The 12,163-nt window shown below is 38.9% G+C and overlaps 1 protein-coding gene across 1 annotated transcript; it reads right to left on the bottom strand.

Annotated features, from left to right (window-relative positions):
* Positions 1-2,330: 2,330 nt before the first annotated feature.
* Positions 2,331-11,765, bottom strand: ctdspl2a (CTD (carboxy-terminal domain, RNA polymerase II, polypeptide A) small phosphatase like 2a). The gene is made up of 12 exons (XM_083917046.1): positions 11,455-11,765; positions 9,901-10,112; positions 8,969-9,272; positions 8,625-8,852; positions 7,841-7,934; positions 7,224-7,335; positions 7,028-7,114; positions 6,873-6,935; positions 6,684-6,763; positions 4,950-5,076; positions 4,753-4,848; positions 2,331-3,880 (listed from the first exon to the last, which is right to left on the bottom strand). The coding sequence occupies exons 2-12, from the start codon at positions 10,084-10,086 to the stop codon at positions 3,815-3,817; spliced, it is 1,443 nt and encodes a 480-aa protein (XP_083773172.1). The 5' UTR covers positions 10,087-10,112; positions 11,455-11,765; the 3' UTR covers positions 2,331-3,814.
* Between the last annotated feature and the right edge of the window lie 398 nt (positions 11,766-12,163).

The following is a 12,163-nucleotide window of genomic DNA, read 5'->3' as shown; positions in this document are numbered from 1 at the left end:
ATTATTATTTTTGTATTTTATACACCCAGTAATACAAACAGAAAAAAATAGGAAAAAATAAATGAAATAAACAAAAAATTAACAAAATAAAGCCTACTGAATTGAATTGAAATTGAATTGAAAGCTTTATTCGTCACATTTGTAACGGAACATATACACACAGTGAATCAACAGTGTATTATTTACATTATGTTACTGATGCATCTTTTTTTAAATTCAGTTCAATTCAAATACAATTGGTGATTAATGTATAAATACATCCGGCTCACTGAGGCGTATTGTTAATCAATGATGAAAAAGTCACATCACATTACCTGCTTGATACTAATTGAGGTTATAAACTATATGATCTCACCTGCTCTACAGATGCCTGTGCGCTCTGCGTCTGGTTTGTCAGCTGCTGAGTCCTCCTGGTAAACACACACCAGTCCCTCATCACACTTGCCCATATAGTCCCATGTTCCTCCACAGGCCTCCCCCTCTGCTCTGGCACAGACGGGGCAGCAGCCGCACACATCTGTCGTGACACTGCCTTTACACTGGAGCTTCAGCGCCCGCCGGGTGGAGCAGTGTATCTGCTCGCAGGGCGGGCAGTGAAGGGCCTGAAGCTGCTGAGCTGCTCCAGAGAGCGTTTCCTGTGACCCCAACGCCCCCAACAAGGCACTCACTAAGAAGAGCATCCACATCCTCAGTCGACCTGATGTTATCCTGGGGGGAGGACACCTGTCAGCATTGTTTATATACCTGGGATAACACACCAGCGAGGCTTCATAGTTTATGAGCCACAACCTCCACCCCCACCAGCAGCCAATAGATGAGGGCAGAGGGGTTTTCACTAAATAAACTACTATTCCCACGTCTTATCTTCACACTATCAATAGTGCAATTTTGTTTTGAAATAATTCTTCTGTTTGAACACCTGTCAGATAAGTCTGATGAAGACTGGCCCCCTTTGTATTTTGAGTCACATGACCTCTGGAAGGGGCAATTCAGTGCATGCCTACAATCAGGTAATGACCTATTTCTTGAAAGAACAAAAGGATAAAAGACCTCAGCAGGTTATCTGATCAAGACATCTCGTAAGTTTCATACCTCTGAATAAAGAGGCTGTGTACATAGCACTAAAAGATGACTACTGTCACTGGATATCTATTAAGTTTAGCCTGAGGTTTCAATATAAATGTCTTTTTCTTTTTTAGCTGGCTCTCTTTTTACAGGGCGGCAAGCTGAAGATTACAAGAAGATCACTCATAAATCTTACGCTTGCATTTCTGGCACAAGGGGATTGTAAGGGGATTGAATAATGAAAAGACACATGCATTCGGAGTTCAACAGCAACTACCTTTTCAGACTGCACCTTGGCCCATGAATCAAAAAAATGCATACACTATATAAGATGTATAAATGTCTCTGTAATATGTAGCACTTGAATCAGTTTGGTCTATTTGATCATTTTTATGTACCCGTATGATTCTTGCACTTTTTGGGTAGTACCTACCTTGGTTACCGGTCAAGGCAGACAACCGTCCACCATAGAGCCACAGCTGCAGTGCAGTTAGAGTCGTTGCCCGACTGCAATGAAGGTGCAGAGACGCAGAGAGTAAAGAGGCAGCAGACCCAGAGACGCTGACCAATCAGAGCATACTGGGCTTTTTCAGGACGGAGGGTGAATAAAGGTATATTCAGACAGTATGAAAAAACATAATGTTCTGTTTGAACATTAAAGCATGTAAACATGTTCTAGTAGAAACCCAAAATACAAGTTTGAATGTGATGAATTAGTATAAATCACTATTAATATGGGACATTTAAGAACGAGGCAAAGCATTTAAGTATTTTAAATGAAATAGAAATGTCTATGGTTAATTACAGTCACCTATACTTTTGTACTGTGGTGTATTTTACTCTTCAGTCTTAATCTGAGATTGCAAAGTGGTCCATTTGAAACAGGCAGTCAAGACACACCTTTGTTTACACTGTGACTAACGTTAGGATACTTTTTTGATCCTACCTAAAATCCTTTATCTTTGTCTGTGAAATATGTAACTCTCTAAAGGTCATGGGTAAAGAATGTTACACACTATAAAAGGATTGGTTTGGGGGAATATTAAACCCATCTACATGTTTAAGAAAAAAGTTTCATTTAGTTCTAAAGTAGACTCAAAATTTCAGTTGCAGGCACAAACGGGTTTACTGTATTGTTAAACTGGAGTAACTTTACAAACTAACAGGCATTTTTATTTAAAAAAAACAATCATAATAATGATGATCAAAATGTTCCTAAACATAACCAATGTTAGAAACTTGAATTATCAGTAGGAGGCTCTGAGTCGTATAAAAATGTATTTATTTTCAAGGAAACCATTGAGTAACACTGAATACAACAGGAGTGATCATTCAATAGTCAATAAAACTTGTGACTCCTACATCATAAAGATCCCACATACAAGACGTCTTGGAAAAAAAGATTTTCAAAGCAAACATGTTGGCAATTTGCTGGTGCTACAATTTATCCCCCCCTACATAACAAATTGAGGTGATACACAACTGTATAGAAAAGTGACAAGATTTACATCAACTTACAAAGGGCTGGATGTCAAAGTGCAAGATGCCTGAACCCCCTACCCCACCCCTCGTTAAAAGAGGACGATCAAATACAAATCTTCAAAATTATAATTCAGCCATTATGGCTTTGTATTCAGTTGAGACCCATGTCTAGCTTACTTTACATAGCTTTAAAATATTGTTTCAGAAACATCTTCCTCCCAAAGATACTTTTTTTTTTTTAAACTGCACCTTATTACAGACAACTGCATGTAATGGAGTAAAGCATCACAGGAATAATGCAGGCATACAACAGAAAAGCAGCTGTTTATCAACAACTTCAAACAAAACACACTAACATTTTGTTGGTTTATAAAAGCAACCGAATCAAAGAATACATACTAAAATCTGAAGTGAAAATAAAATGACTTAAAAACCTTCAAGAAAAAAAAAAAATATGTACATATATTTACAAGTAAATAGAGTGAATATTATACAGGTTTGACTGGCCGTTCGAGGTCAGGCTAAAGCCACCAGGGTCCATATGATCCAACACTGCATGACATTCAGTTTTGTCAATCCAAAATAGCTGTTAAAAGACAAAATTCCTTCCAGGAAGCCACCTTCCAAGTCGCATTATAAAAACAAGTCGGCAAATTCTGCCACAGCGAGCAGGTCTGTTTGTTCTGAATCTGGTGAGTGTGTTTTTAAAAACATCCAGGGCTTTTTGACTTTCACTTCTTTTGCATGATTCAAAAAACTAAAGTAGAGAGTTAAAGTGTTTTCCCTTCCGGTGGACCACCATGGGACCTTATTGCAGAAAAAAACAAGCTATTTATGGTAGTTAACGCAAGAGACTTTTTTTTTTTTTAAATGCTGTTTGATTAGTGTCATTATGACACATGTCAAGGACCATATTGCAAGTCAAGAAAGTTGCAGCATAAGTCTGAAAAAACGTAATTAGAAAGAAAAAGAAAGCAACACCTTTCTGAAACTATGATGCTTGTTTGTGTGTGTTTTTGTTCCAGGATGTGACATCACTCACACCAGCAACAGGTCGTGCTTGCTCTTAAGCTTCCTTGCTGATGACTACCTCACATATTTTTTTTCCAAAATAAGGTCCTTGGAGGACACCAGAAACGGAGGGACTTCACCAATCTATGGCTATGTTTGTAAAGAGAAATCCGTTGAATTGTAATCTTCTGGGAGTCCGTTTTTTTTTTTTTCCAATGTTGATACCATCTTGAACTGAGAGACGGACATGAGGTCATCAGTCTGGAGGAAGGAGGTTGTGCAACCGAAACTGTTCTCGAATATGCGGCCTGACGTCCTCATTCTGTGATTAAAAAACAAAACAAAAAAACAAGAGAGAGATCAAAACAACAAGAAAACAGTTTGTGCAGTGTGGATGACTAATGGCGGTTTACTTTGACGGCAGAATTGCTGCAAAGCTGTCGCCAGCACAGAGGCATAAAAAAACAATGCAGAGCATCAGTTCACTTCTTTTGTCTTTCAGGCCCTGTAGAAATATCCTACATCCTTACAGCTTACTTCTACCCATCTGCAGCTGGCCTCATTAACAAGGCCCCGGACCCCCATTGACATGGACTCTTCCCCCACCCCAAAGACGCTACACATTACATTAATATCTCCTTCTGTCTGGTTACATTGATGCACATCCTTGGGACTATATTTCTATACATTGCATATTGTTTTTATACTTCATACTGTGAACCATTGCACATTTCTGCACACAACTACCACTTCTTAAGACTATCTATTATATTTGAATGTCTCGATTACTGCAATAGTTGCTTTTATTCTTCAGTTCATTTTCTCTTACTATGTTTATATTGTGTCATTTTATGTGAAAATCTACTTGGAAACAAACCATATTCTGATTTAAAGATATTCATATGATCTCTATTATCAGTACTCAATGTAATACCTTGTGACTTTATCCACATTAATCATCAGTGAGTTACATACAGCCAGTAGGTTCTGTCATAGCTGCTCAACACAGATGATAGGTTTGTTTTATGTCAGCTTCAGTATCCGTAAAATACTACAGGCACTGTGGCACACATTCAATCTTGAGATTCTCAGTCTCCACAGGGAAGAGTAGGTGGAATATTCATCAACACACCACTGGCGGTGTAGAGTGTTTCTGTCAGTACTACAGAGACAGACAGAGGCTTGGATACATACCAGCTCCACAAGCTTCTCGAGGAAGGGAACAAGCTTTAGAAGCTCGTTGTCATTTCTATCCACAAACCAGCTCTCAATGGGGATTCCATTGGAAAGCTGTAAAAGACAGAAAATCTATGCTTTGGTATCATTGCGAAACAAAACATCAGTAGAAAAAGAAGGTTTTCATTTTTTTAAAAAGTGTGAAGAAGTTTTACCTGATAGGCAAAGGCTTGGGGTGAGTTGTCGATTATTATCGTCTTGGAAAGATCCCGTCCGAGAATGTTTAAGTCTTTAATATAATTTCCTTGAACACACACACAGTGCTCACGAAATAGCCTATGTCTAAAAAAAAGAGAATATTGCTCAGTTAAAACATGCAGTAATAAATCTTTTCAACAAGATAAAACAAAGACAAACGAAAGGATCCCAAACCATAATCTGTGTGAGTGAGTCATAATTTTTTTTTTTTAAAAAGCCATATTGATTAAAAACACTATGCTTATATTGTGGTGAAACAGCACAGTTACACGAATGTTTTCATTTGTCCAGGTCAACGTTATCCCGGAAAACATTTCCTAGACAAATAACCAAGTCCAGTTGCTTTGGGGACAGCACAATTACATGTCAGAGTGTTTAAGTGTTTTAGTACTGGGTCAGTATGAACCTCGTAGACCTCTCAGGTCGGCTGGTTGTTCCTAATTGCCAGAAGTGCTTAGACTTGAGACGATGCTGACTGCTTTCAAATCCAAGCTAAAGACCCACTTTCTTACCATTGGTTTTAATTAATTTTCTACATTTTTATTTTGTGTGCATTTGATTGTTTAGTTTGAGTTTATTGAATTATTATGTGCCATTACGTGCTTCCTTTGTTTTTATTCCATATGTTGTTGCTTGCCTGCTTTGCCAGAGAAAAGAAGACTCTCTCACCTGTTCTTTAAAGCATCCTCCACAAACACTAAACCAGCTATATTAACAGTGACCATCATTGTGCTTTCTGTAAGCCAATCAGGTTCTCTTTCATTTATTCATTTGATTAAAGTAAGAGTTCTGCTGCATTTACCCACACTATTGTACATATTGTATTTATGGCTGATAAATTTAGGAAGTCAGAGGTGTGGAGGACCAGATCTGAAAGTAAGGGTGTGTGTGGAGGATTAACAAAAACAGTTTGCACCCTGCCGTCAGAACTACCGTAACTCTTCGTGGTATACGATCAACAAGGGGCTGGAAACATTCCTCACACCTCTTGATCCATATTGACATGATAGCATCACAGTTGGGAAATATATCGTTGCACCACTTCATGCCTGAATGCATTGAGTTTCTCCCACTTGATTGGCTGATTAGATATTCACATTAAGCTATTAAGTTATCCAATTAAGTGTCTGATGAGTGAATGTTTAATACTTGCTTAATGGTTACTTGCTATGACAAGCAAACCAGATTAACTTCAAAACCTGCAACAATGACAGCACTATGACGTGTGGAATCAGTCATTATGAAAACACCCTTTAGCTTAACTTTCTTCTCTTTTCTTCTGAAGTATTTGAGAGACTGTTTAAAGCAGGGGTGTCCTAGCCTGGGGAGTTACTGCCCTGCATGTTTTAGGTTTCTTTTACACCTGATTCTAATGATCTGCTCAGTTTCAAGCAGCCAAAGCTTGTCAGGGATTTGATAGTCAGAATAGTCAGATAGTTAGAATCAGGTGTGTTGAAGTAGGAAGAAACCTACAACTTGCAGGGCAGTAGCTCTCCAGGAGCAGGGTTGGACACACCTGCTTTAAAGCTCATTTGTCCTGCTGACAAACTTTATATCTTTAATTACTTCCCAAGGCAAAGTGTAGCAAAAAGCTAGTCCATTTCTTGGTTGAATCATAGATGACTCTCCCTTTGTTGTATATGCACATCCTGTTAAATCAATACCATATTATAAAAGCTGTAGTCACAGACCTGACCAACTGTTTCTTCGGATCCAGGATGTTGAGCAACTTGTCGGCGTACACTTTCTTTGAAGCCGTGAACAGAATAATCTGAAATTGTAATTGACAGCAGTAATTAATGAGTAATATGTAAACTAAGAGCAGGTCAGATTAAAACAGATACTGTTGGAGTGTCTTGGAAATGAAAGATGCATCTCACCTCATACATTTGAGACATGCGCTCAAGAAACTCACGGAAAAAGGGCCTCAACCGAACATACACCTTCAGATTAAAAACAGAACAGAAGAAATTTGACCACAGCAGGAAGAAAATGGAGACCTTGGGATTATTGAATGACATGTAGCATTTAGTACCTGGTATATTACATCTTGAAAGAGCACAGGGAATGTCAGGGCTGCGTCTTCTAGCTCATTCAAACTACAGTGGACCAGAGTTTCGTCCTGACAACAGAAAAAAAAAAAAGAAAATCAGTAAAAAAACAACAACAAAACGGTAAAGCAAATTTACTTTTAATATGATACACAGCACAGGAAATCTTTTACTGCTTACCAGATCCAAGACGAGGGAAAACTCTGGTGTACTGCGTGTTTTCAAAGGTAGCGCTGGTTTGCGTGTTAACTGCTCTTCCGTCAGCGGAGGCACATGCTTTATGAAGAAGTACCTTAAAGCAGAGAAACCATATTAAGATTAAACCAATCAAACAAGGCGTGTCCCAACAAACAGCAACATATTTAGGAAATATTTTAAATGAACATTTATTGCCACAGGGGTCTGAAATGATTCAAAGCAGAGTTTAAATGTTTAAAGTGAATCAACTGAACAGTTAAAAGGTCTTTAGTCCAATGAAGTAAAGTAAAGGAGTAAACATGGTGTCACATGTCATCACAGAGTAGTCACACAAAGGCTGAAAGTCGTGTTTCTGCTGCCATCTAGTGGTTGAAAGTTTAACATTGCAGCAAGCTGCATCCACACACCAACAAGCAATGTCACCTTGGAAGTGAGACTAAATCTGATCACAGTGTGCGTTGTCAAAAGTGCAGAGTTGAAACTTTAACAAAAAAAAATTGCTCCTTATTTTTACTTTACAGCATTTTTAAAGGAATCATTTTTAATAAACACATAGATATGGTTGCTTTAAGCTGCTTGTGAAAGGTCAATTAACTTACGGATCAAAAACTTCCCATTCCTCTTCATATGAGGTTTCTGGAGGAGCTGAAGGTAACGCATGTGGGTAACCACCATCGGGCATACAACCAGGAGCTGATGAAGACAGAGAGATGGAAAAGGAGTTCAAATATTATCTTTGAGCAACAAAGATTCAAAGTCATGACGTCATATTCAGGCTAATCTCTGTACCACCGCCATCTGAGTCAATGCAATCTCACATTCAACATATGTGGCCCATCACTCTAAAAAATGATGCCTGTTCTTGAGGTTTACTGTTTAACAATGGAAATGTTGAATATTAGATCATTCTTTAAAAATGGCTGCCCTTACCTAAACTAATGGAGTAAACCTCATAACATACTGAGTTATTGAGGCTCTGTTCTGAGGCTGGATGGTTTAGTTTTTAAATGTTACTACAAATGAGTTAAACAGATTTTGATTGAGGTTTTCTTGCTTCTAAAAAAAACCCTGGAAGTTCCAGTTTCACTACAGCTCTCTATTGTTAAATATAAAGCAGAAGTTACAACTATGTAAACAGTTTAAATGTTTAAGACACAGACAGTGAAACATGACTGCATATCTTTCAAAAAGAGCAGTGTTACGTTCACAAATCTGCGTAGCCAAAAACAAAAAAGATTAATTTGATGTAAGCATCTTACTAATGTTAACCCCACCCATCCCGTCATCAAAACACTAAACAACGAGAACTGTCTGCAGTTAGTATTTGTCTCCTGGAAGCATATTATGATGGTCAAGAACGTTTCTTTCTGAGAGTGGTCGTACCTGTTAATGGTGGCATGTCAGTTTCAGTGACTATTACTCCTTCTTCTATGGTTGTATCAGAGGTGATCTGAAGCCTCTGCGGTAATATCGGGGCAGCGTGACACGGAGCGATGCCTTCTGTGGATGTGAGAGTGCTGCTTGGCATTTCTTCTGCCGGCTCTATGTCCAGCTGTTTCATGATTTCCTCTGCCTCCATCGCTTGGCCAGGAGAGTCTGAACCAGGAGTGGCTGAATACAAATGACCAAAACTGTCAGTAAAGTTCGGTCACATATCACAAAGGGAACTTTTATTAATTATTCCAAGTATTCTTAGACATTAATATCTAAGGATTCTCCTGTTTTACCAGTTTTAGTTGCTGGTGAGAAAAAGTTGAAGACTGGCGAGAAGATGGTGCCGAGCAGGGTGGTGCGTGGTGGGCTGCTTGCTGCCTCGACCGGGACCTCTAGTTTACCGTTCGGTTTCAACGGTTTACTGTTGCAGGTCATTGTGTCTAAAACTGGGTCTTTAATACCTTTATTTGGACTTTTCCGGCAAACTCTGGTGACCGCTTTGTTGGAAAGGCCTCTAGTCTGTGGCGTCGAAGTAATGAGATCGCTCTCAGAATTACAATCCATACGACTCCTCTTTGCAGGAATATCCTGCTCCACCTGAGAAAAATAAAAGAAATCAGGGATACAGAACCAGTCAAGGTTACGAATCCATCACATCATTTCAGCTTTTCTGTGGCTTTTTAGTCTTTTAACTTGAAATCTGCAATGTATTATAATGAGAAGCACAAATCAGTAGTGTTGTAAAAATAAGTTATGACAGCATAAATTCGCAACAGCAATCAAATCTTGGTGTTTTGTGTTTCAGTCGAAATCTTAAAATAGATGTGCTAAATTTAGAAATGACGCAAAATTCTTCTATACACAGGAGCTGATAAGATAATAATTACTTTCAGAGTTTAGAGTGCAGAGTTTTTCTGTTAATAACCAACACACAGTTGGTAATGACCAAAACGTTTACCATAACAGCTGCCAGAATGAAAATAGAGGAAGTTCACAGAAACTTACAAAAAGTCAGTTGGAAACTTTGTTGGCTATAATATGACTTTCCTTTACGCGTCTAATAACACTCCAAGTTATTTGTGCATGCATTTTAAATTATCAGCAAAACATGCAGCTAAAGCACGGATTCCTTAATTAAAAGTTAAGAGTGTGTGCTTCTACAGTGAAACATCAAGTTACGGTAACAAAAACAAAACGGCAGCTGTGCGTCCTGATATGAGCCCACCTTGACAGCATTTCCACGGATGAATTTCTTTATAGTGGACAACAGGCCTGTTTCATTCTTCTGCATTTTGCCTCGACCTCTTAAACGGGATGGTTCCACTTCACAGTGTTTCCGTTTGGCCTGGGTCGGGTGGGTTCGACGGCCCAAGTTTGGCTGCTGAGGAGCTTTACGCACTCTCAGCCTCATCCTGTTCCAGCGTCACATAGAAAGATCTGACATGGGTGGAAGAAAAACATTGCTTCAATAGTGAAAACAATACATTACTGAGAAGTTGATGGACTTGGACAAAATCCTTATTTTCACTGAACAAAAGAACGCAAAGTTGCTAAATGTTTCAGTTAATCTTGCTTACAATTACATTTTCAAAGACATGATATGATTGTTGTACATGGCAAAATTAACGATTATTCATAATTAAGCCAAAAATGTTTAAATCAGTCATATTATAAATCAATACAAAAACCTTATTGCTACACTGATAATTCTTCAGGTTGGTGACATTACATCACAGCTATTAAAAAAGAAATCTAATTTCGTAAAAAAATAAAAGAAGCACTAAAACCCAGAGTGAAGATTGAAGTTTGTCATTTGTCCATTATAGTAACATGTATTGGTACTGATTGAACAGAAGGTAAATGTTTGTGTTTAATAATTTAATTATACATCAGTAATCTAAGTAAGTGTGCTCCATGAAACATCATAATATTCACTAATACTGTAGCTCCAGTCTGAATGTGATTATCGGTAAATCATTGAGGATAAACTCATATTTCTCCAGTGGTTGTCATGGTAATTTACCAAGATTACAGGCAAAGTTTAGAGCACAAGTTGTTATGACCACATGTACGTCAGTGGCTATACACATTAATGGGACATGCGAGGCCTTTAATACGTTTAAATTGAGCTGGTGTTTAATACAAACACCTTATGGCTGCATGTTTTTGAATTACACTGCAGCTGTAATTGCTACTTGTTGCTAAATGAGATCTGGAAGCATTAACAGCATCGGTGACTGTGGTTATGTAACAGCGGCTCCATCAACATCGTCAGCTAGTAGCTAACGTTAGCCAGCTGCTGCTATTTAAAATCGAAAGCCAAACAGACGCAAGTGGCTTGACGGTGGTACTCCTGTTGTGGTAGGGCAAAACTATGAATGAATGTGACCACAACTGTCCGCTAAATAGATCTACTGTTAAGTGGCATCTGTCTTAACTTAAACCAGATGTAGATGGTTCCGCGGCTAGTTGATGCAAGTAGCTAATACAGCTAGCTTGTTTAGGCTAACAAAACGGCCAATGGCAGCAAAAGCAAAGCCGTGACATGATTCACTTCAGGTCCTACTGCACGCCTCGCAAGTGTCCCCGTAATTACATGTGTTTAACGTGCAAACTGTCCGTCAATTAATCGGTAAAATAAAGCTATTCGTCACCTAGCGACGCTCTGGCTAACGCGTCATTTTGTTCCAGAATTCTTTTCAGCCGTTAGACTACGCCCCCTTCACTGGCTAATGTTAGCCGCCTTTTTGTTTACATGTTGACGTTGTTCGTTACTTACTGATGTTGTAGGAAGCGCTTCAAAAACGTTCCGCAGCAGCTCTCGGTCGCGACCGTGGCGGTACCGCCGGTAGAGGTCGGGGCCGTGGTTGTTGTTGCTGCACAGCTGTGTCTGTCTGTCGCTTCGGTAGCTTTTAGTCCTCACAGTCCAAACATGTCTGCGGACGCCATTTCCCGCCTCATCACAAACATAACGTTGGTAGTGCGCAGAGGAATGCGACACACACACACACACACACACGTACGGGAACCAACGTGGCGGAGAGTGGAGTCAACAGAAAAAAATGGCTATGGTGCGTGTGCGTGCGCGCAGCTGGACCTGGAGCGAGACTCGCTACCACACTTTGTCCCTGCCGGTGTTGTTGTGCGACTACAAGGAAGCTGTAAAGAATGTGTCTACTGATATGGAGGACTAAACATGACTTAAGTCTAAATAAATAAATAAATGCATGTGTAAATGGGACCTCCCACCTACTCATTAACATATGGAACAGCAATACAGAAATAAATAATTGCAGGTGAAGAAAATGTAGAAATAAATGTAAAGCATTTATTAATGTATTATTTTATTAATACATTAATTCGTGCATTCATTTATTTCTGTATTTATTTATACATTTATTCCATTTCTGTATTTATTTATTTATTGAGACTTAAAGGTTGAATATGTAGAATCTTTATCAAGCTTCACCCACGGGGCGTTTTGAAGG

Source organism: Echiichthys vipera, assembly GCF_963691815.1.
Source record: "Echiichthys vipera genome assembly, chromosome: 7".
Classification (NCBI taxonomy): domain Eukaryota; kingdom Metazoa; phylum Chordata; class Actinopteri; order Perciformes; family Trachinidae; genus Echiichthys; species Echiichthys vipera.
This window is presented reverse-complemented; position numbering and strand designations above follow the sequence as displayed.

Bases quoted from the DNA above. Each gene is read 5' to 3' on its own strand.
- ctdspl2a (XM_083917046.1), bottom strand. From the start codon at position 10,086: ATGAGGCTGAGAGTGCGTAAAGCTCCTCAGCAGCCAAACTTGGGCCGT. The intron at 8,853-8,968 runs GTAAAACAGGAG...ATTTGTATTCAG, and splicing joins CTCACCAGCAACTAAAACTG to CCACTCCTGGTTCAGACTCT. The intron at 6,764-6,872 runs GTGAGATGCATC...TTACAATTTCAG, and splicing joins GCATGTCTCAAATGTATGAG to ATTATTCTGTTCACGGCTTC.